The sequence below is a fragment of the Podarcis melisellensis genome (genome assembly GCF_964234715.1).
Source record: "Podarcis melisellensis genome assembly, chromosome: 6".
Taxonomy (NCBI): Eukaryota; Metazoa; Chordata; class Lepidosauria; order Squamata; family Lacertidae; genus Podarcis; species Podarcis melisellensis.
The window spans coordinates 30,209,899-30,232,671 of NC_138538.1; the positions used below are offsets into that span (position 1 = coordinate 30,209,899).

Here is a 22,773-nt window from a genome sequence, read left to right on the forward strand (position 1 = left end):
CTATAGAGTGAGATGAGCGCTGCAACCCCAGAGTTGTTCATAACTGGACCTAATGGTCAGAGGTACCTTTACCTTTACACTGAAAAGTAAGCCATTGACTCAGACAGTCAGGAGACCACTCACTATCTCAGTCCAAGATACTTCTCTGACTGGAGCAGTGCTATGGAGCCACAAAAGTAGTCGGACTGCATGTATGATTAGTGTTCAACATCACTCCCTCAAACTACCCAGAAGAACTTTTAACTTCCTTGGAAAATAGTGTGCAACAGATTTGTGAGCCATGTTAGTTACTGCATGATCTGGAACCAAGCAAGTTCTATTGACTATGCCAATTGAAGCCACTCAGAGTACTCCAGCATTTTAGGTTTGGGGGGCAAAAGGTTGTAGTGTTACCCTAGTCAGGTAGATAAAATAACTAGCGCTGCAAACATGTATCACCTTAAATTGATTAATTAATCAACAAATGAGTAAATTGCTCAGTTGTTGTGGGTTAATTCTAACTAATGAAGACACATTTTAATCCAGTAGGCTCTGACAATTAAAGGCACACATTGCTGAAGTATTCTCATTTTGGTGAGGAAATATGAAAAATTAAATAATACGAAAAGGATCAACAACAAAAAATTAACAGCCTCTCTTTCCAACAATTGGTAGCTTTTGTTTCTTTGACCATAGGTTGTCCCACATTTTCTTCAATATTTCAAAAATGTACACTTGATTACATGTAGATTTAATTTTACCACTTAATCAATTTTTCTAAAAAGGTGACCAAAAATACTTTAATCAACAGCTTTAAAAACAACCCATTGAGACAGCACACTTAGAACCCAGTTATCAGTCTTCGGAAATGTGTCATTAGCTGCTTGGCCTGGGGGCTCCTCAACATTCTTTCTGCACTTTGGAAGGCAACTATTTTTTCTTCTGTTATCTCCTTTAAATATACTTGAGAGACAGGACATTTGGCTCTTCAGTTGACTGGACAATTCTATAGCTTGGGTGCTATGAATTAGGGCTGTATTGGGGGAAGGGGACAAGTAGGGTGGTTTCAGGATTTAAAAACTTATTATCAGGAATACCAGTGCTTTTACACATTTGAAAAAGGAGGTACCGTAATTGTAATTGTTGAACTGAGATGGGAAGTAAATGTTCATGTATCTCTGATAAATTATCAATCTGCAGTGATGGCAGGAAAAGATTTTCAGAATGTAGTCAGACCTCCTTTATAGTTCTCCATTCAAATAAATTTCAGTAATCAGGTGGTTTCTTAGTTGATACTGAATCTAGTTCAAGGCATAAAATAATGGTTTTCAGCTACTGTAGTTTGGTAAGACAATCTGTCCCATGCTGGTGAAAGCCACTTCAGGCCTGCCTCCTGCACAAAGAACAGCATTCTCCGGCCTCCTAAACAGAAGGGGAATCTATCAGACACAATCCATACCCATACAACATTGAGGCTGGTTGGTGAATTATATTATTATAAGAGATTTTGGATAACAAAAGAGGTTTTACAACATATAAACATTTATGGGATGAAAATGAGATTTCTGCTCAAGTAGAACACTGCATAACAAAACATTTAATTGTGTTTATATTGTGGCTGTCCTATATGCAAAGGCTCAGCATTTGAGGTCCTTATATCTTGGCCATTCTGTTGCATGATGCAATAATCCAAACCTCCTACAGTTCGTTTCACTCTGAAATTACATTGTTTAAGGAATACTGGCAGATTTAGGAAATAAAGACATCACTATAAAATATTCCTAAGAGCATGATAGTGTCTTAAGAGAGTTTTAGAAGCCTTACATTGGAAACAGTTACTGACACCCTTCACCATGGCAGTTTTTGAATTGAAATTCTCAGGATCTAAACAGGTGAAACCACCACTACATACTTTATTTTTGCTAATTAGATGTGCTGTGCAAATTCACTATGGGATGTACATGAATCACTAGATTTTAAATGATGAAACTCTCTTAGTGTCTTCTGGTCCTTGAACTGGAAATAGCTCTAGTTGTGTAGCTTGGAAACCTCCATCCACCTGGGTGCCAAAACAATATGGAATGTTAATGTTAAATAATATTTGAAAGCACTGTCTGATAGAAGGATGGCTTAAAATAGTATTATGCTTTAGTTTGCTGAAAAGTATGTAAGTACTGTATTGTGCAATTAAATCAAATCTACCCAGTCATAAAAGTAATGCATAGTTTATACAGTGGGGCTTCTTGGGTCGTCTGGGAAGTAATATGAAAGAAAGATAAGCTACAGGCCAAAACAGTGCTCATGCTGAGAAAAAGGCAAGTCATGTTTAGTTCCAAGTCAAGCAAAACAATCAGAAATAGATTTCCTAGAAAAAAGTATATACAACTTTCGCAAGGCTCTGCCAATATTTTTAAAAATGCATGATATAGGCACTAAATAAAAAAATTAAAAATCTGACTTTTAAATCTATTTATCATTTTTTACAAGCACAGACAGTTTATTTTAATAGCACATTAGATGAAGCATCTATGTTTATGTGAGTGTTCACGAAATAAGTGGGAAATCTGCATTTGTTCTCCAAGATGATTATGGGGAAAAATAAGTAGCCATTGATGCCTTTCATTGTAAATAAGCCAGAGTAGCTCCATCACTGCAAAAGAGTCACACATTAAAAGTCAAAGAGAAACCTACACACTCAGACACACACACATTAAATAAGAAAGAACAAGGTATATAGCACATGCTGACAAACTAAATAAAAGTTTAGTCTCAACCCTGTTCCTTACGAGTGTAGCTCTGGCAAATAATCTTTTTATATATTACAAATAGACTCCAGAGAGAGAGACCTGCATCCATTCACAGTAAGGCTTTCAAGATATATGAAGTTTTATAGCATTTGTATTTTAAGGATTTAGGGCAAGTACATGTTTTCTACTAAATAAAAAGTTAGTACTTAAAAGGTTCAAAAATATATCAAGTGATTTTTTTTTTTTTACATAAATAAATTATATTGATTTTGGATTTAACAGCTGAAAAAACCTCTCTGCTTCCACTGGAGGCAAAACTGAACAAAATGTTAGTTAAACAGATAGCAGCATTTCTAAGAAATCTGTCAAGAGTGATACAGCATCTGTGCTACAGGGTGCTATTTAAATAGGGCCTATGTCATTATTCAATCTCTTGCAATAGCATAATCATAAATTGTTGAAATTGATTCCAACCCAGAAAACTCAGAATAAATTCACTGCAACATACAGACTTAATTTTAGTTCATGGGTAACAGACTTCTTTGAGATGCTAATTGTAACATGTACATACTTTATAATCCCAAATGTATAAAAGACAATGAAAAAAGCATCATAAATAAATAATGCAAACTGAAATAGTTATGTCAAAACATTTGGACCATCTGATAAATTAGCAAAACTGTAACAGAAAAAATAAGTAAAAAATACAGTAAATTGTGACAAACCAAATGTGAATCTGAATATGAGCATACACTCCGAAGCCCCTCTAATGGTCTGCCATTTAAACATCGCACCACAAAGTGTGTATTTTTTCAAGTCTCGAACCATGAGCTATAAATTAGAACAAGCCCAAGTGAAAGAAAAGTGACATAGGAGTGGGAATAAAGAGGTCTATGTAAAGATTACCTGTGGAGGGCGTTTCAACACACTGAGCTTTGGAAGCCTACTTATGTTTTTAAATGGGTTTCATCTGAAACACTTACACAAAATGTATGTGCAGAGACATTGGGAAATACCACTGAACAGTGAATGGGATCAAGAGGAATGGAAAGGGGGAGCAAAAACGTTTTCTTCACAGTCTAATACTAGAAACAGAGGATAAACTCAAGCTTTGAAACTGTCAACAGTCCTTAACAAAAGCCCATCTCACAGCTTTAAAAATTCTGATTTCAAAAAATAAAATTTCTTAGGGTAGTAGAATTGATAAAAGCCAATCCTGTTCCCTCATAAGAAGATTAAAACCAGTAGTTTATTCTTCATTGGGGGAAGGGGAATTATTGTTAAGGGCCTTTGTGAGAAACAGCTAATAGAAAAATAAAAATAATAACTGGAAGTTATTAAGCTCCTGCCTCTGCATTAAAAAAAAATAATATGCAAGATGTGCGTCAGTTTCTTAGCAGGAGCTGGAAATGGCCTAAAATCAAAGAAAGGACAACTGAAATCCACCTTAAACATAAAGCAAGATTTGGTTTTAGAAATATAAAAGTTCAGGTAATCTTTTCACTTACAGCAGTTTGTTTCCAAAACTTTGTAGTGTGAACAGGAGGAAATTATCTACCATTAATGCCTTTTTTTAAAAAAAAAAAGAAAGAAATGAATATATGCATTTTCAATCATTAGTTATATACTTCTGTCTATACTACTAATCTAGTAACCATGATAAAATAGGGAAATACTTTAAATCAAAAAATACACATTAGCACTTACTATAACTGTGCTTTTTACCCCAAAATACAAGATTTTTTAAATTCAGTGTCTTTGTAAAAACATCTACCTTTTCCTGTGTTTGTGTTTCCATCATTAGAGAAGCATTGTCTTACTGAAATTATTTCCCCTCCCAAACAAGCAAGCAGTTTTGGCAATCACCAAGTACTTATTTACTACTGTTTTGGAGAAGGGAGGGATGAACAGCTGGACAACTGAACAAGAAATTTCTGCCTCCCGTACCAATTATAGAACACTGCTTATCTCTATGGCAAGACCCTGCAACTATTAACATGTCACCATAGTTATCTTACCAGGAATCAGGTAGATAATATTACTTATAGAAACACAGGTTTTTTTATGAAGGTGAAGTGGGAACAGAGGGCTGTAACAAATATTTATGGGATGAGAAACTTACAAGCCACAATATTATTTTTTCAGAAGGAAACAAAAGTTCTAATTGATATCTTTAATATCTTTGAATTCCTCTTCTTCCTCCTCCTCCGCTGGTACATCCTGTTCATTCTCTTCTGAAACAGATGGTGCTTGTTCTGTACAGTTTTGACTGTTTGCATGTTCCCTGTCGGACAGTGAGAGAGTATCTGGTTCTGCAGTTGCAAGTTCCCCTTTAGTTTTCTTCCTCTTCCGTTTCTGACTTTCTAGGTTTGTTGCCTCTGAGTGTCTGGTGTGTTGAAGGCCTGGCAATGCCATACCAATACCAGGAGAAAGAAACATTGAGGGATAGATCAGTCCAGATGACATTCCTGGAATAAGAAACGGGTTAAAGGCTACAGGACTACTGGTAGTTATTGCAGGTTCTGACTGATCAGAAAATGAACTAGGACCAGACTTGTCTTCAGACAGAGTTTCTGTTTTTGCACCTTGGCCACTTTGTTTGTCTTCAGCATCATTTTCTGCGTGTGACGTACCACTTTTAGTTGTGCTTGCTAATGAAGTTGGAGCAGCTGAAGTACAAGTAGTTGTCATTGATGGATTAAGAAGTCCTCCAACACCAAACATTTGTGGTACAGCAGCCATGCCTGGTAGCATCATCGGCAACATACTCAGAGCACTTTTGACATCCTCGCCAGCAGGTATTGCTGCAAATCCAGCAGGAAACCCAACCAGCCCAGTTAAAGGAATGCCTTGCATGTTTCTCATGTTCTGAAGTCCTACTAAATCCATTCCAGCAATAAGTCCGTTCATGAATAATGGTCCCATTCCTGAAGAAGCATCTGCTACTATGCCAGGAGCTTTAAAAAGTTCACTCCTTGGCCTCCTTCCTCTCCGCCGAGGCCCAGCATCTCGGAGTACAGGCTCAGTCAGAATACGGTTAAACTTGCTTTCAGGTAAAAAACCCTGAGTTGGAAAAGAAAAGAAATAGAATTCCAAACGTTAACACAATCACATGTGCCTTCAGCTGTGCTCTCTAGTGGAATATAAATCCCCAAGTGCTTCTCTGTGTGACCAACAAAAATGTAATTTGTGCAAAAACAAAGTCTCTGTGCTTTGCTGGTAAAATAATCAGCAACCCCCACACCACAATCCTATACATGTCTACCCAAAAAAATAAATCTTATTAAGTTTAATAGGGCTTACTCCCTGGCAAGAGGGTACAGGATCAGTCTTAAGGCTGTGATAATATGGACATTTTCTAAGGTGTAAGCCTGACTGAACACAAGATATCCAAGTAAACATGCATAAGACTGGGATGTAATTATAATTAATTATTGCTAGCTAATAGTTGCTTACTCTTTTTTATTTTTTTAAAAAGTGTTTCAGTACTTTTAGAAGGGCCTTCTTAAAGAAACAGTTCCAGCCATCCTCAGATGAAGTTAGCAGGAAAGTACTTTTGGCCACTGCTCAAACTGGAAGCCTAACCAAATTGTGAGCACACAAAGGATGCAAATCTGAATGATTTGGGAAATGTGAAATGCATGGATTATGTGATTTGTTATCTTCCCTTAAATTCAGAGAGATCAGTGAAGAACAAGGGATCAGGATACATTTTGAAAGATACTGTGTTCGCATATTTAATTCAAAAGCCAGCTCTGCATCTGCAGGTAAGCCTAGGTTTATGTATACAGCATGCTCTCACACTTAACTATCTTTCAATTGTACTGAAAGACAAACAGCTGTGCTACCTCTTCAGAAAACTAATTAGAAAAGAGATATGGAAGAGGTGGAGGGGAGTTACAAGATAGATATTTCTCTGAAAACCTTTTAACTTACTGAAAGCTTAACAATGTCAGACCAGTCTGCTGCAACAGCATACTCCATGTTTGCATCAAGCCACCTTGGCAGTTCCTTCAGTGCTGGTGCCATGGCTCCCCCTAACTATAAAACACAGTAAAATGATTACTTATTTTGCAGAGAAGACTAAGCAACATTGCATAAGTAATATATGATGAAACACCTAGAGAAATCAAAGCTGAGTTGCCTACTTTTTTGCTGTTTCCAGAAGGAAAATGGTACATGGTAACTGACTGAAATCTGAGGATGTTGTACAGGTTACTGTTTGTGACAATGTCCTAAAAGGATTGCCCTTACAAGCATCTGCTGGAACCTACAGATGTAAATCAAATACAGCCGTACCTTGGTTCTCAAACAGAATGTGTTCCAGGAGTCCATTCGACTCCCGGAACCATTTGAAAACCAAGGTACGGCTTCCTATTGGCTGCAGGAGCGTCCTGCAGCCGATCGGAAGCCGCACTGGACATTCAGCTTCCGAAAATCGTTCAAAAACCGGAACACTCACTTCCAGTTTTCGATCGTTAGGGAGGCGAAACGTACAAGTTCCAAGGCGTTTGGCAACCAAGGTACGACTGTACGAACATAACATGCAGTCCACCCCTATGTAGATGCAGTGGGAACTTTTGTGAATGTGAGTAAGTATTTTCTTGTGACTGAGATATAAAATTAGCATATTGGACATCGGAGGTCACCCAAATGTTTTCTCCATGATATTTCATAACAGCTGGTATAGTCCACCCTCCTGATCCCCGTGTCCCTCCTTAGGTTTTCCCTTACGAAAGAAATACTCCTCCACAATGTTTCTCATATTGCCTGGAAAAACACTGCAAGGAACATTGCTTCCTTCCAGCCAGCAGAGCGTACCCAGGAGAAAAAGCTGCAGTTTGCCATGTGATACAGCAAGCTGCACCTTCCATCTGTTTGAGTCAATTTGCTGGAAGGAAGCAAGTACAGCTCCAACCAGCTATGCCCTACAGCAGGCAGCAATCCTTCCTTACCAGTCAATTTGTCTGTGAGGAATGTAGCAATCTGGTGTGAAAGCAGCAGGCTAATTTCCTTCCCTATAAGCAGATCTACATGGAAGTGGGGATATTCACACTTAAGTAATTTATGTGTTGCTCTTTGCACATATGCACTTCATATGTAGGAAGAGAGGCAAGGAAAGACAGACTTGAGAGAAACTGCATTTTCTTCTCCAAAACAAAATAAGCCAGTTAAGACGGAACTCAGGTTTGCAGGATTTGAATGCATTTAGAACTGACATTGTGCCAAATCACGTAAAAGACAAGAATAGTAAAGTCTTCTGCTTACCCTCCTCCCAGTACCCTTATGGACCACAGGCACGCGTTCCTCCCCCGTGAGAGAATTTATGTCCAATTTGCTAGGGTCCTTACAGCGCTGCCTCCTTTGTTTAGGCTTTTCTGAAAAGTTCTGAAAGGAATATGAGTGAAAATATAAGTGACGCTCCCTTCCAAGTAAATGTGCACAGGACTGGAATATGAGACTTGTACTTACTGTGCCAAAGCCAGGGATTTCAAGCGTGTAGTCAGACTGCTGTCTCAGCCAGTCCAGAAGACTCTTATTTGGAACAATCTTCTCTGCCTGGACATTAGTGCCTGGAACGGTCTGCGGACTTGAGGTAGTAATGGCTGGCCCATCAGGGTTAGGATTACTTGGTACAGTCTGGGTTTGATCTTCCTGAATAATATAATGGGAAGAGTGAGAAAGAAAGGCACTACTGAGATGCAGAAATAATACTGAATTTTCCAAATGTCATTGCAAAATGAACACAATATCTGATCCAGCCATTGCAACTACCCTAGCTAAACCCAGACTGCAAGAATGGCAAACTATTTCCTTGGGGAGGGGTGTGGATTTCTCCTTGATTAGGTTGCACAGGGGGCAGACCCCCACCCCCAGTACCTTGACACTATTGTTTAATAAGAATAAAACAAAACACAACATTTGCACTTGGCACTAAGCAATCATTAAAGTGCAGAGGAATAAAAGAGGATGGGGATTATTACTTACTGGCAGCCCTGTCTGGAGGGTTCTCTCCTTCAAAAATATGAGGTCTATCCCTTCTACATTTTTTCTCCTGCCCCGTCTCCTCCTCATGGCAGCATCATCTCTTCGTAGACTCCCATTGACGATCTGTCCTGTGACAGGATGAATTAACCCTGCCTGAAGGATACCAGACAAGTCCATGCCAAGGGAGCCCTGCAGAGCATTCACTGTCCCTAGCTTAGGTATATTTGTGCTCAGGGAGAAAGGAGAGCTGCTTGCTGGTGACCCATCAGGCACTCTTGAGAGGTCTACTGCTGCATCCCGCCAGCCGTTCAACACGATGGAAGGGTGGGGGTGGGAAGCCACTAGCTGTTCAAGGCTCCTTTGCTTGGCATCTCTCTCCATCTCAAATTCATATGGTTGCCTGTGCTTGTGTTCATCTTTGACGAAAGTGGGCGCCAGGAAACCTTCCTGTGTTTAAACCAGGAGTGGATAGAAAGGCACAGTTACAACAATCTGTCCTAATGGAGACTGCATACATAATTTTCTAATATTCTCAAGCAACTTATAAATTCAGCACCCTTTTCAAAAAGAAATACTGTACCTGAATGTAGCTATCAACTTTGTTTTTTAAAGGATGCCAGAATGATAGTGTCGGTATTTTTAAGAACAGTAAGGTGATGCAGTATTGAGCATATGTTTATTACTTATGGACATGAGTTTGAAACATTATACAAGTAACACTGTGCAGCAGGCAAAGACGTCCACCCAAGCTCACCTTCTGGACCTGTGCAGCTATCACTCCATTGCTGAAGCTGGGTTCGGAGGCCTCTGGTTCAGTGTAGCTGTTTCTATTGCCAGTACTGCTGGATAATGCAGGAGTCGGCATCACAGTTTGTATTTCAAATGGCTGGCTGGAAGAAGGCCACTTGCCCTTTAAGATGGCATGGCAGATGTTGTCTATGCGGTTAATGATCACCCGATCCTGTCAAAGAAGCAGATATGTTTCACTAGCTTGCATGTGCTGTAAGTTCTAATCCTTCCAAGAACTACAACTAGGCAACTAGTTTAGCTTCAGGTGTTCCTTTTCCAGGTGATACAGAGGCTAATAGCTTGACCAGCCTGTAAGTTAACCATCCTGCATAGCGGAAGCAAGGCGGCAGGCCTGTGCATGTAAGATACACGACACTTGGTCACTCCTGTAGAAAGAGTTCATTCCAGGGTACATACCATACAAAGTTTTAAATTGACAGCTTTCAGCCAAGAAAATGACTGGAGCCATTATGCAGATACATTCTCTATTTCTGTTGCATTTTTAAAAATTGCATTTGAAAGTATGATTGGACGTCTACCAATAAGCAACACAGGCTGGAAAATAAACCTCTACAGTCTACCCTTCCACCACACATCAATTTGCTCCTTTCTCTACATCATAATTTAAAGCTACTTGGGGGACGCGGGTGGCGCTGTGGGTTAAATCACAGAGCCTAGGACTTGCCGATCAGAAGGTCGGCGGTTCGAATCCCCGTGAAGGGGTGAGCTCCCATTGCTTGGTCCCTGCTCCTGCCAACCTAGCAGTTTGAAAGCACGTCAAAATGCAAGTAGATAAATAGGTACCGCTCCGGCAGTAAGGTAAACAGCGTTTCCGTGAGCTGCTCTGGTTCGCCAGAAGCGGCTTAGTCATGCTGGCCACATGACCCGGAAGCTGTACGCTGCCTCCCTCGGCCAATAAAGCGAGATGAGCGCCACAACCTCAGAGTCGGTCACGACTGGACCTTATGGTCAGATGTCCCTTTACCTTTAATGTAAGGTTGATCCCAATAATGTCCTGTTAGGACATACATACACAAAAACACTGGGAGCAGTTTTAACATCAGTAGCATTCTGATGGTTATTAACTTGCCTCAGCAATATTTCAACAATGGGTGATAATAACTACACCGGGGTTCTAAACCCTGAATTGCAGGTGGAAGTCAAATGCAGAGCACCAGGATGCCCCTTTCAAAATAAGATAAAGGGTATAGGAGGGAAACAATAAATGACAGGCCTGCCAGAGGCTCTTGTCATTTAGGCTGAAGTCCTGTTAGGACCACACACTTAGAACATGAGACCAATAACTAAAAAGAGATAAAAACATTTTTTTTCTTCAAAGAAAACCTCAATACTTCAAAACTAAGACATTTTTCAGAAGGGAAGTGCCTGGCCTTTTTACAAAGAAAAGGCTATAGGCCACTGGAATCACAAACACAATGGTGTTTTCACATTGCTTATTGAAGACACTGGACAGCTATTGATATTAACACCCATATCTGACAAAATCTGACACTATAATACAGGAAGTATAACAGAGAAATATTCAACTTGGAGAAATACTTCAATGCTGCTTCCAAAATGTTGCCGGATAATCTATTCTACTTCTCTCAATATGTTTTCAAAAGGGTTCAGACACAAGCCAGGTTGCACCTGTGTGAAAACAACATGGTAGGTGGATCTCAGTCCCTGCGGAACATTGACCTAAAGCCCTTAATCATGCATACTTAAGCTACCAAGCCACCTTAGGCCACTCTGAGAAAGAGTAGAGTGTCTTCTCCTGCAGAAGCTGAGCAATGGTAGGTGCCCGGACATCTTGCAGTTCATCAATCTCTCCGGGAACAACAAATGTGGAACTCTTACTTTCATCTTCAGAAAACTTCTCAAAACAATCTAGACGGAGTGGAAAACATCATGTAAGCTTTATTAAAGCATCAAATCGCTCTTGCTTTCAAAGGCATTCTGAGGCATTGGTGGATCTTCAACAAAGAACACAACAGAGCTGCATGGTTCTCTGGATATCTATGACACCCTCTAGCAGCTCCCATATATTTGAAGAATAGTGTTGGTAAATTTAAATGTGCGCATGTGCGATTCTGAAGAAGTTTGCTAATTATGGGCAGAAGTTTGCTATGTAACACTAAGTGTCTCTGGAAGCTTGCAACAACAGAATTCAGCACTGCTACAAAACACCAGAAGAAAACAGAAGCAGTTAAATAATTCAGCTACTATGATTCAGTGGCCTAGCTTGATCCTAACCTTCAAATAGTATACATAAAAGCTCATTTTCACTAACTAACCAACCAACTGAGCCAACTCAGTTGGTAAAGGGTATAAAATGCAACACGCATGAAGCAAGATCCTATGGAGTTGAAATCTGTTAATCCGCAGCCACAGTCAGTTTTCTGGCACTTGTAAAGATAGAAGATGTTGATGTCATGCTAATACTGTCTTTTTATATTATACTTAGTGTCAAGTTACAATTCACCTCAAAATGAAAATTACTAAGATATGCAGGAATGTTCACTGGCAGAAAGATACCCCCCACATTACTCTACCTTGATTTTGGCTGCTTTCATCCCTCTTCTCTAGGTCTTGATTCTCACACTCTTCCTCTTCCCTCTTCATTTCATTCCCACAGAGAGGCTGTGGAACAGGGCTGCCCCTTTTTCCCTCTGTGTCATCTCCCCAGGGGTCTGCCTCCATACAAACAGGATGTGATTTAAGGAGCTCCATCTGAATTGCTGACGTCTGGCTTCGTGCAGAATGGTGGTAGTGGTGATGGTGGCAGGTCTGGATCTCTTGCAAGACCGGGGTGTGCTCCTCAAGGCTCTCAAATTCAGCTTGATCGTCCTCCCCAGCCCCATGCTCACTATCACATTTGGATGCTGCCTGCTCACTTGAGATCGACTCAACCAGCTCCTTATTCCTTTCCTTCATGAATGCATCCAGAGTAGTGAGAAGACATGAACTATGCTTTTGCTCCTCTTGCACAATGGGTTTGCCTTCACCACCATCTAGGGTCTTTAAGCAACCTCTCAAATCTTCCACAGTGTCAGTAGCTGTCTCCAAATGATCTTCCTCTTCCTCCTCCTCTTCCTCCTCCTCTTCTTCACTGTGGCTCTGACTTTGCACTGATTTCTCTTCCAAGCCCTTTTCATGCAACAAGCCCATGAATCTCTTCTCAGGATGGACTTTGATATCAAAGTTATGGAGACTGGGGCCATACACTCCTATGCTCAGGACCCCTTCCATGCCATCTCTTTCAAACGGTACTGATCCTGGGTTAGTGTACGGACTCTCTATGTGCTCAAGGGCATTACAGGGTTCCACAATAAAGCTCTTGGAGGGCTTAGTTTCCTTAGATGAGGGCTCCTGGGCTGCATTCTGACCCTCCGTTTGGTCACTGCCAAATTGCAAGTGATCCAGGTAGGAGGGCTCTCTTGTGGTCTCAGCATCACAGCTAGAGAGATCTTCATCCCCATCTATTTTGCCCTCTGCTATTTTGGTAGTATTGCTACTGACATCTGTGCAGCTGGGACTGTCGCGGGCAAGGGAGCTATGCTCGCTGTTGCATGCCTTCTCATCATACATCATGCACATCAGAGAGTCAGGCAAAGAGCTCTCATCATAGTTAATGGAAATCATACCCCGGACTTTCGACATGAAATTTTCACAGCTGCTATCCTGGGAGATGTTGTCTGTCCGCGAGAGACTATTGCCTGAGCCCACTAGCTTGAGACAGCTCTCCGTTTCGGTCTCCGGAGATTCATGTTTTCTTTCCACCTGATTGTATGAAGGGGAGCAATACAGCTTAGCATTTGCTTGGTGGTGGCAACACAAGTTTTCTGTTCCAAGGACCCCTGTCCTTTTGTGCTGAGCATAGTTTCTGTAGGCATCCAGGAATGACAGCTGGGGGTCATTCATGATATAATAGTCCGTGCGGTTCAGCCCATGTTTAGCTGTACCGATGAGCAGATCCCGGTCATGCTTACCACACTCCCACCACACGGGAAGGTACAGGCTTGGGCGGCAAAGCTTGAGCCGCTCGTGCAGCTGCGGACACCTCAGCACTTGCTCACGGACCTTCCGTAGCAGTTCAATTCGGTATAGGGTCCTTGCGGCACGCTCCTCAGTGATTGGTTCCACATAGATACTAGGATCAGCTGGGCCTATGAGCATAGAAGAGGGAGGGAGGGTAGAGAAAACCATCAAGGGTAGAATGGTAGAATGTCTTTAGACTACGGTCCAAATACTACAAGTCTGTTGCTCAAGACATTTAGCAGGGGGGGGGGTTTGCAGGGGAAAAAAACTGAAAAGGAAAGAAGCAGGGTAATGTCCTCCATCATCATCTAAATTACAAGTTTAGAAGCCCCAAATAGTTCCCACTCACCATCTTCTTTCCAGTGGGGCAAGCGGCAGACGTTCCTGCACATTGCAACAAAGCTATAGAAATATTTTTCTAGGCTCTCATCAGTTTTCTTCTCCAAATGTGAAATGGATCGGAACTGGGTCCAGTCGAAAACCTTCTTCTCTGGATCGTACATTACCCCAAATGAAGAGACCGTGCGATAGAAATCTGCTTGCTCTCTTCTGGTCCACCTGCAATGCATGGGAAACACAAATCCACCCATTCATGAAACTTGCTTTCAAAAAATTCCAATTTTCAGTTTGTCACAATTATGTATTAGTTCTGGTCAATCTATTTTTTCTAGTTTGTGATACAAATTGAACAAATGATAATGATAATGTAGCAGCCGAACAGTTCCCAGTTTTGGAGCTGGAGAGGTGGCAGGTGTCACTGTAGAACTCCTTCAAAAATCTCCTTCACTCCTGCAGCTTCAAAGTTGGGCGAGAGACTGCCTGCTCTTCACACCTGCCGGACTTATCATAGCAAGCATACTGTATTTGCTGGCTCCTGGGGTAACGAGAACATTCCCTGCCTATTGGGGTGATCTCTGGTATCTTACGTTATGCCACAATCTGGAATCAAAGCATATGGGATTCCAGTAATGGTAGGAGCATCTGCAAGCTTGAAATTACAGCATGCAGGCTATGAACCTGAGCTATCTACAGTGTTTGGGGTACGTTATTAGCAGTTTTTGCCCATTTATGTTAAAACAGTCCTTCCCGTGCTCAAATAAGATCAAGCCTCTTCACAGCCCACTGTTTTATATTACCTTTTCTGCATTTCCTTGTTGATAGGGTCCATCTCGTTGGCTCTCCTAAACATCTCCTCTTGCAGCCAATAACCATGGTTACAAGGCCCAATGATCTCAGGCCTAGTAGGGAGCTCTTTACGGTTGCAGCGCTGATAGACAGTGACGAGACGCCGCAGTCTGGCTGTGAGGGCGGATGACACAGGCCAGCTGGATTTGTCTGGGTCGGAGCCATCCTGGGCTTCAAACATCAGCAAGGACATTAGTATTTAACACAAACGCTGCAGAGTCCTTGAAACATCCCTACTGAATCATTAAGTACTTCAGCCCACCTACATACACACGGACATAACCTGCCCATCAGTCTTCAATACCATGGTTGGGATATGCAGGCAGCATTGGGTTTCTGAGTCACTGGGATTCAAAGGTCACCTTATTTTTTGTTTGGTTTTGCTTTCTTTCCTTTGTTTTCTGAATGTTACGCCTCTGAACTATGTGGAAATGATAATCACATAAACTGAAGCCTACCCATTCTCTCAGAAACATGCAGCCACACACCCATCCAAAGGGGAAAAAGAAGTTTGATCTTAAATTGTAAACAAAACCCTGCTCTGCAGAAAGCTTGCCGCACACAAAAAAATTCCCCTCAGCAATACAATTTCATACTCAAAGCCTGCTGAGTTTCATTGCTTTTGCTCCATGGCGAGAGGCGATATTTGTGTCATCTAACAATGCTAATAACCTTGTACCTTTTACCTGTCTGGCTTCTGTACCATACAACCAAGTCCAGATTCACGCCCTCCAATTTTTGTCTTTCTTTAAGCCCACCTGTCAGTTCTAACCACTGATCCAGAAGGAAGAACTGCAAATATCCTTATGTGCTGCTGTGCAAGGTAATAACAGCTGATGACCCAGCAGCCCACTTGGGAATCGGTGCTCTAGGATTAATCTGTAGACCAAGGCCTTTTCCTGCAGTGATTCTATCACTGTGGAACTCCCTTGCTACCCATTTCTCTTCCTTTAAGGAAGCTGTCAAGCTTTCTGCTTTGACTATCTTTCAGCAACTTGTATGTAGCTTTGCATGTAGTTCTCTGTGTTTTAATTTAAGAATCAGTTTGTAAAATATTAGTCTAACAATGAATGATTTACTGTTATCCCAGTTACACACACATTTCTTTTTTTTCTCTTTTCTTCTCTTTCATACTTCTTTCTTTTTTCTTCTTCTATATTATAATTTTACTTTTCCTTATTAATTTTTGATTCTTTTTTATTTACTTAATTTGTTTCATGACTAAGTTTTGTTCTAATTGTTTGTGTATGCAACATAATTCAATAAAAAAGAAAACAGAAACAGAAAATAGTAGCTATCATTCAGAAGGCTTGCTAAGTTGCAAAGCACCTGGAATATAAAATTATTATTGGAGTTTTTCAAATGAATAATGCAGGATCTTTTGCAAGATAGGTTCTTGAAAGACAGTTTTTATTTGCTCTGGAAGTTAGTATAAGCTGCTATTCTAATCGGTAAAATTAATACCCCTACACACCCTAAAACATCTAGAAGCGCAGCCTCACCTGCCATGGTGTCCTCCTTCTTCTCAGTGACTTCACCACAACCATCTGAAGTTTCCTATGAAATAAAAACAAGCCCACATCAAGAGAGCTTACTTTAGAGACACTGGCTTCTGGGCCAAAAGCCAAATACACAAAGCCAACATTGAATTATGCAGTAAAATCAGAACAGATAATGGAAGCAGCGTAGTAGTAGTAGTAATAGTAATAATAGTAATAATAAATAATAATAATAATAAATTTATTTACCATATTTTTCGCCCTATAGGATGCACTTTTTCCCCTCCAAAAATGAAGGGGAAATGTGTGTGCGTCCTATGGGGTGAATGCAGGCTTCAGGAAGCTATCCACAAGCCTTGCAAGCCCGGCGGGAGTTCCCGCGGGGCTCGCAAGGCTTGCGGATAGGAGCCGCTTTTGGGGGCTGGAGTCGGGGGAAGCTCGAGCTTCCCCCGCCCCAGCCCCACGGCTGGGGGGGGGGGAAATATATTTTTTTAAATTCACCTATAGGGTGAAAAATACGTATTACCCCACCCTCCCCAGCCAAGACCATGCTCAGGGTGGTTAACAACCGATAATAAAAACAAGTTGATTAAAATACAATTTAAAAAACAAGATTAAAATACAACATTAAAACATTAGGATGCCGGCTCTTCACAGGAGGACAAAGGAAAAAGAAAGAGGGGGAGGGAACCAAACTGATTCTAAGCCAAAGGCCAGGTGGAACAACTCTGTCTTACAGGCCCTGTGGAAAGAAATCAGATCCCACAGGGCCCTAGTCTCATGAGACAGAGCGTTCCACCAGGCCGGAACCAGTGTTGAGAAGGCCCTGGCTCTGGTTGAGGCTAATCTAAATTCCTTAGGACCTGGGACCTCTAGGGTAAACTATTTATGGACCTTAAGGTACTCCGTGGGGCATACCAGGAGAGGCGGTCCTGTAGGTACGAGGGTCCTAGGCCGTGAAGGGCTTTAAAGGTCAAAATCAGCACCTTAAATCTGACTCTGTACTCCACCGGGAGCCAGTGCAGCTGGAAAAGCACTGGGTGAATATGCTCCCATGGCAGAGACCCTGCCTAGAAAATCACACTTACTTCCTGTTTCTGCAGCCCGTCCAGCTTCTCTGCACTTGTCTCTTCTTTATCCACGTTCCCTCTAAACAAAGCAATCCAAGAGGGGGTTAGTCTGCAGAAGCTTTGTAAGGCAAGGTCATTCTGACAGAATTCTCCAAACATTAATTCCACTGAAGCAGAGGCAAGCAGTGCTGGCTATTATTACCTGTGCTATAGGTAGGCACCTGCCTCATAACGAAGACTGCTGTGACAGCACAGTCACGGGCAGCCCAACAATCATTCCATCCCCACCTTCTGCTGATTTAACATTTGGGGATCACCAAAAGCACCACCCACTATGGATATGCTTTCTCAAGACTGTATGCATGAATGGTGCACACTTAACTTTTGGAGAGAACTGCTCCAAGGCATAACCTTTTGATGTAATTCATATAGACCAAGTTTCCCCATCTGCCAATCCACAGCATCACTACAAATAGCTAACATCACCAACAGCCTTTGTGTACAGCTCCCACAGCAATATCAGCATGTAGTCTGGATAGTGTTCACTTAAGCAATTCTGCTCCTGTGACAGATCAATACCTGCCAGCCCAGCATAAGCTTACCTTTCTGGAGCATCCTGCACTCCATCGATGACACTCTGCTCTGCAGACAGCAGCATCTCATCTGGCATGCCTACCTTCTCAAGGAAGCACAGGGCTGGGTCGGCTCGCATAGCATTGTACCTTTCGTAACCTGACAAAAGCCAGAGGTTTTTTGTTCAGTGATATTCAGCTGAGTGCTTCCAGACTTAACTCCCTACTACTACATCTCCGTTAAGGTCCACATAATCAGCAAGAAACAGTAGGAGGTAAAATAAGTGGCCTGCCCATTCTATATGATGCAGTGTTGTTGCTGAATTAGTTAAACTTTGTTATGTTACATAATACAGGCAAGGGTATGTGGACATAATACAGGTATAATACAGGTCGCCAGAGAAGGGCCCCATCAGGATTTCAAGTATTCGGTGCCCTGGATAACTTATTGCCCCTTACTATGGCAAACAGAGGTATGCAAGTTAAAGAAATAAATACAAAATAGGTTTATGTTTATTATTGCTAAAATATCACATTACAGTCCACAATTATTTCTTTTTTTTATCTAACCATTAAAACCTACAAAATATATAGTTTAATACGAGTTGAATTTTAACTATTCTCCCCACCCCTTTTATACAGCCTAAACACCCAATACGTAACCTAAACACACAACACACAGGCATTTCAATCCCATCATAAAATCCTGTGCAGGATTTACAGAGCAACCCTGTGCATGCTTGCTAGGAATTAAGTCATATTCCAGGCCATACAAAAAGTAATACCATGTTTGAAAACGCCAATAAGGAGGGATTTATCAGCTTCAGCATTCCACCAATCCACAGGAATTTCTATGTAGTCAATGTCTGGCAGGAGGAAATCCAGATCTCTGTGAAGGACAGGCAAAGATTATATCCCAAGAACGTTCTGCACAGCCATTCCTCTCATTTATACAAATTAGGGAATGAAATAGTCTTTAAGTTTAAGAGTAGCACAGAAGAGGTGTGATGGAACTCATGGGGAAGGAAATTCCACAACAGCAGGGCCACCATCAAAACAAATGGTCCATAAAGGATCTCTCCAAACTGTTTTGTCCTTCACTAAGACCACATAAGTTTCAGCAAGTTCCAACATCTCTATAAAATGTTGGGAGTGTGAACTTGTGAAAATCCACTAAGAATGTTCCAGGTTCAGTTCCTGGTATTTCCATGTAAGACTAGAAAAGACCTGGGTGAAATCCTGGACAGTTGCACCAGTCAGGATCAACCGGTTCATTAAAATATTTAATTTTGTTGCTGTCTCCAGGATAGGTCTCCTATCAGAGTTTTGACATGCATGGATCTCCTTTCTAATTCAGGTGAGCTTATTGCTGCTGTCATCTGCATGTATTTGCAGAACCATGAATACCCTGCAAAGACTCCACAGATTTCTTACAAATATAATCTGCAGTAGGTAAAAATATGCATTCGCAGGGTTCTACAATTTCCTGCTGAGTGCAAAAACACCTGCGCGCGCGCACACACACACACCCCCCAGCTCGAACGCAGCAACTCAAGCACATGCTGTGTATGTTTCCAGCACCGGGGGACTGTAAAGCAAAATTCCAGAAGGCGAATGTAACATACTTGGCAGGAGTTCCTTCAAAGGCTTTGTCGGCTGCCTCCCCCAACACTTCGGCTTTCAAGTAGTAGAGCATCCGCACACGCAGCAGCACCCTACCGAAAGGAAGAGCAGCAAGCGATTCAGAGGGCAAAATCTTGAGTTTCCAATATGCTGTCCAAACCTAACAAGCCAATCTACAGGTCTCCAGGATGTGCCAGTTCATTTGCTGGCAGTGGAAACTGTCATTGCAGCCTTGTTAGATAGCTGGCCTTGCAGGGACCAGATCCCAGTGCTAGAAGAGAAGCCACTAGGTGTGCAGGCTGGGGAATAAGCAGCTGTGATTCACTCTTTACTCTTACTGTGCCATAACTTGAGTTACTACCCAACATAAAGGTAAAGGGACCTCTGACCGTTAGGTCCAGTCGCAGACGACTCTGGGGTTGCGGTGCTCATCTCACTTTACTGGCTGAGGGAGCCGTCATACAGCTTCCGGGTCATGTGGCCAGCATGACTAAGACGCTTCTGGTGAACCAGAGCAGCGCACGGAAATGCCGTTTACCTTCCCGACAGAGTGGTACCTATTTATCTACTTGCACTCTGACGTGCTTTCGATCTGCTAGGTTGGCAGGAGCAGGGACCAAGCAACGGGAGCTCACCCCGTCATAGGGATTCGAACCACCGACCTTCTGATCAGCAAGCCCTAGGCTCTGTGGTTTAACCCACAGCGCCACCTGCGTCCCTACTACCCAACATACGTGCACACAAAAAGAAAATACATGAGAAAAGGTGGTATGTGAAGGGCCAGATGATATGCTGCAGTCAATGAAACGTATTGAAATATAATGCAGAAATCCCAGGTTTTCTAAAACCGGACAGTCAAGAAGAAGCACACTCGCTTGGTGACTACCTAGTGCCAGCTGGGTTGCATTTGGGACACAGGGGAGCACAGTTCCAATCCTGTGTTCACTGTGCACTGTAGAGAAGTGAGCAAAATTTGCCAGTTCCATAGCCTCTTTCAGAAAATCATGATTTATTTTTTTTGCAAAAATCCACCAGGTTTTATTCAAATATGTTCTGAACAAGCAGAGAGCATGCATTTCTCTCAATGACTTGCACCAAAACAGAGAAGCTAAACATATCTAATCACTGGAATGAGTGGGTGCTTGTTTCCTGCACCAGACCTGGGGGGAACAGGAGCAGTGGAAGCACATGTCCCTGAGAAGTTTTCCAATTTCACGTGTCCATTTTACACAGTCTGGAAAAATCTGAGCTGGGGAACTATCCTTAATTCTCATGGATCCACAGCAGGAAATCCCAGCTTCCTCTCCATACAGTTTTCCAAACTTCAACTTCAATTTCTTCAAACAGTTCTCACCAAGTTGGGGGGGGGGGAATTGACTCCTGGTTCCAGAGGTACAAAAACAGGAGCAGACTTCCTCAAAAAAAGGTTTGAGGTACATCCATAGTGAACATGCGCAGCAGCTGATAGATCAAACAAGACCCCACAATGGATAATGCACCCCAACCATTTGCTCACTTGTTGCAATGTTGTTTTAGATGCTTTTTATAGCTGTCATCGTGTAAAACAATCTCTGGATTGCAGGTGGTGAGCCAGTCAGCATTCTTGATCTCAGGGAGCAGCATCTGGTTCTTGGTTTTCTTGCCTTTCCTTCCTCTTGGCACTGGGGCTGATAAGCCTGCAATAGGCAGGGGGGAGAATCATAAGCATCACTGCAGATTCAACATGGCTCTATAGCAGATCTATGGCCAGATCTTTTATCTCCTCATATGAACTGTGACAGATGAACAGGGCCCTCCACCTGTCATGTCATCTGGCATCATGATGACATCAAGTGACTGAAAAGTGGGTGATTCCGCCCACCTGTGAAGTTGGGCCACAGGGGAGTGGGGATAGGGGTCTGCTTCTATCATGGCCCCATGGGAAATACACAAGAGAAATAGCACTCCTGCTCTCTACACGGTTCTGTGCAGGACTGAACTCCCTGCTCATTAGCTGATGAGCAGGGGATCAAATACTGCTGCTTTCTCTGCATGTGCCTGTTCCCAGCAGGGAACACAGGAGAATCACAATAGATAACTGCTCTGTGTTCAGTCTTAAATCTTTTCACACCATGTCTCTATGCAAGTAATGCAGCTCTGATCTGAGAAGTGTCTTTGTTGCAGATTACAAATGAAGGTTCATTCACTAAACGGAGGACTTAAAACTTTTACACTTTATTAGCAAGTGCTTTATTAGCTAGAAAAGGACCCCATGTCGGAAGTTTTTATTCAGCTCCTACTTTCATTGCATTGAGGTAAAGCTGAAGCTTAAAGGAGGTGATAAAACAACAACAAAATGAGCTTATTGTACCTGAATGGTTCTGTAGGGCCTGGTTCTGTCCATCCTTTGTAGGAGTGATCAAATCCCAGATAAAACTCTTTATCTTCTCATCTCCCTTATAATGTCTGACACAGTAGACTAGGAGTGCTCGGCAGATCATTTCCATGTCTTTCTCGTTGAGATGCCATTTAAACCGGCCATGGGTCAATATGTCTTTCCAGCGCCCCCAGCTTGAAAAACACGAGATGTATCTTACATACTAATAAGGACACTTGGCGCTTTTCCAGCATCTTCCCACACTGCACTTTATCAATGAAGCCTGGCCAGGCTCAAGAAAAGGAAGAGGGACTCATAGAAAGGGAAACTATAGAGGAAAATGAGCAGGGTATTGCTAAAGGAGGGATCCTCATCACTGGTTCTGGATTTTGGACCCAGAAGTATTTATTCCTCCCACAGATTTCCCTCTAGGCATTGCAGAAAATGCCATGGCTGATAAAATTTGGGAAAGACTGGACACTTATTCTGCACTGAACACTTCACAGATTGCTCACACCACAGAACCCACCTTCTAGGGCCAGGATAATATGGGGCTGGGCTCCCAGGAAAAGCTTAACAAAAAGACACACCCAAATATAAGCAGGTTCTTCTCCACACGGAAACATTCTGCCCGTAGGTAGCGGCGCGTTCTTTCATTGAGGCGTCGCGAGCGTGTGGGTCGCTCATCGGAGTCGCTGTCTAGTTCAGAGAACTCCATAAGTTCATCCTCCTCAAAGGAATTGTAGTGTTTGGTCTGTTTACGGACACGGGGCCTATCAATCACAAGGCTCTCCTGTGAAGGGAAGGGAAAAGAAGAACAGATGTAACTACTTGAATCTGCACCCAAAGCTGCCTGGGATGGTTAACCATTTCTTTCTGAAACTGTAACATCTACAGATTTTTCAGAAGTAAGCACTGATATAC

General features: G+C 42.1%; 1 protein-coding gene across 7 annotated transcripts in view; it reads right to left on the reverse strand.

The window, feature by feature from the left end:
* Nucleotides 1-4,305: 4,305 nt before the first annotated feature.
* CHD6 (chromodomain helicase DNA binding protein 6) overlaps nt 4,306-22,773 on the reverse strand; it is a 101,341-nt gene continuing 82,873 nt past the window's right edge. For all 7 annotated transcript variants that reach the window (XM_081916569.1, XM_081916573.1, XM_081916572.1 and 4 more), the window contains 18 exons: nt 22,440-22,642; nt 21,844-22,043; nt 21,010-21,169; nt 19,496-19,585; nt 18,656-18,759; nt 17,901-18,030; nt 17,317-17,377; nt 16,232-16,286; nt 14,681-14,900; nt 13,894-14,102; nt 12,059-13,672; nt 11,245-11,393; nt 9,469-9,675; nt 8,715-9,161; nt 8,199-8,381; nt 7,995-8,114; nt 6,663-6,767; nt 4,306-5,789 (listed from right to left, as the gene is read on the reverse strand). In XM_081916569.1, coding sequence (XP_081772695.1) covers nt 4,887-5,789; nt 6,663-6,767; nt 7,995-8,114; nt 8,199-8,381; nt 8,715-9,161; nt 9,469-9,675; nt 11,245-11,393; nt 12,059-13,672; nt 13,894-14,102; nt 14,681-14,900; nt 16,232-16,286; nt 17,317-17,377; nt 17,901-18,030; nt 18,656-18,759; nt 19,496-19,585; nt 21,010-21,169; nt 21,844-22,043; nt 22,440-22,642 — 5,160 coding nt within the window. In that variant the 3' untranslated portion in view covers nt 4,306-4,886. The remainder of the gene's footprint in view (nt 5,790-6,662; nt 6,768-7,994; nt 8,115-8,198; nt 8,382-8,714; nt 9,162-9,468; nt 9,676-11,244; nt 11,394-12,058; nt 13,673-13,893; nt 14,103-14,680; nt 14,901-16,231; nt 16,287-17,316; nt 17,378-17,900; nt 18,031-18,655; nt 18,760-19,495; nt 19,586-21,009; nt 21,170-21,843; nt 22,044-22,439; nt 22,643-22,773) is intronic.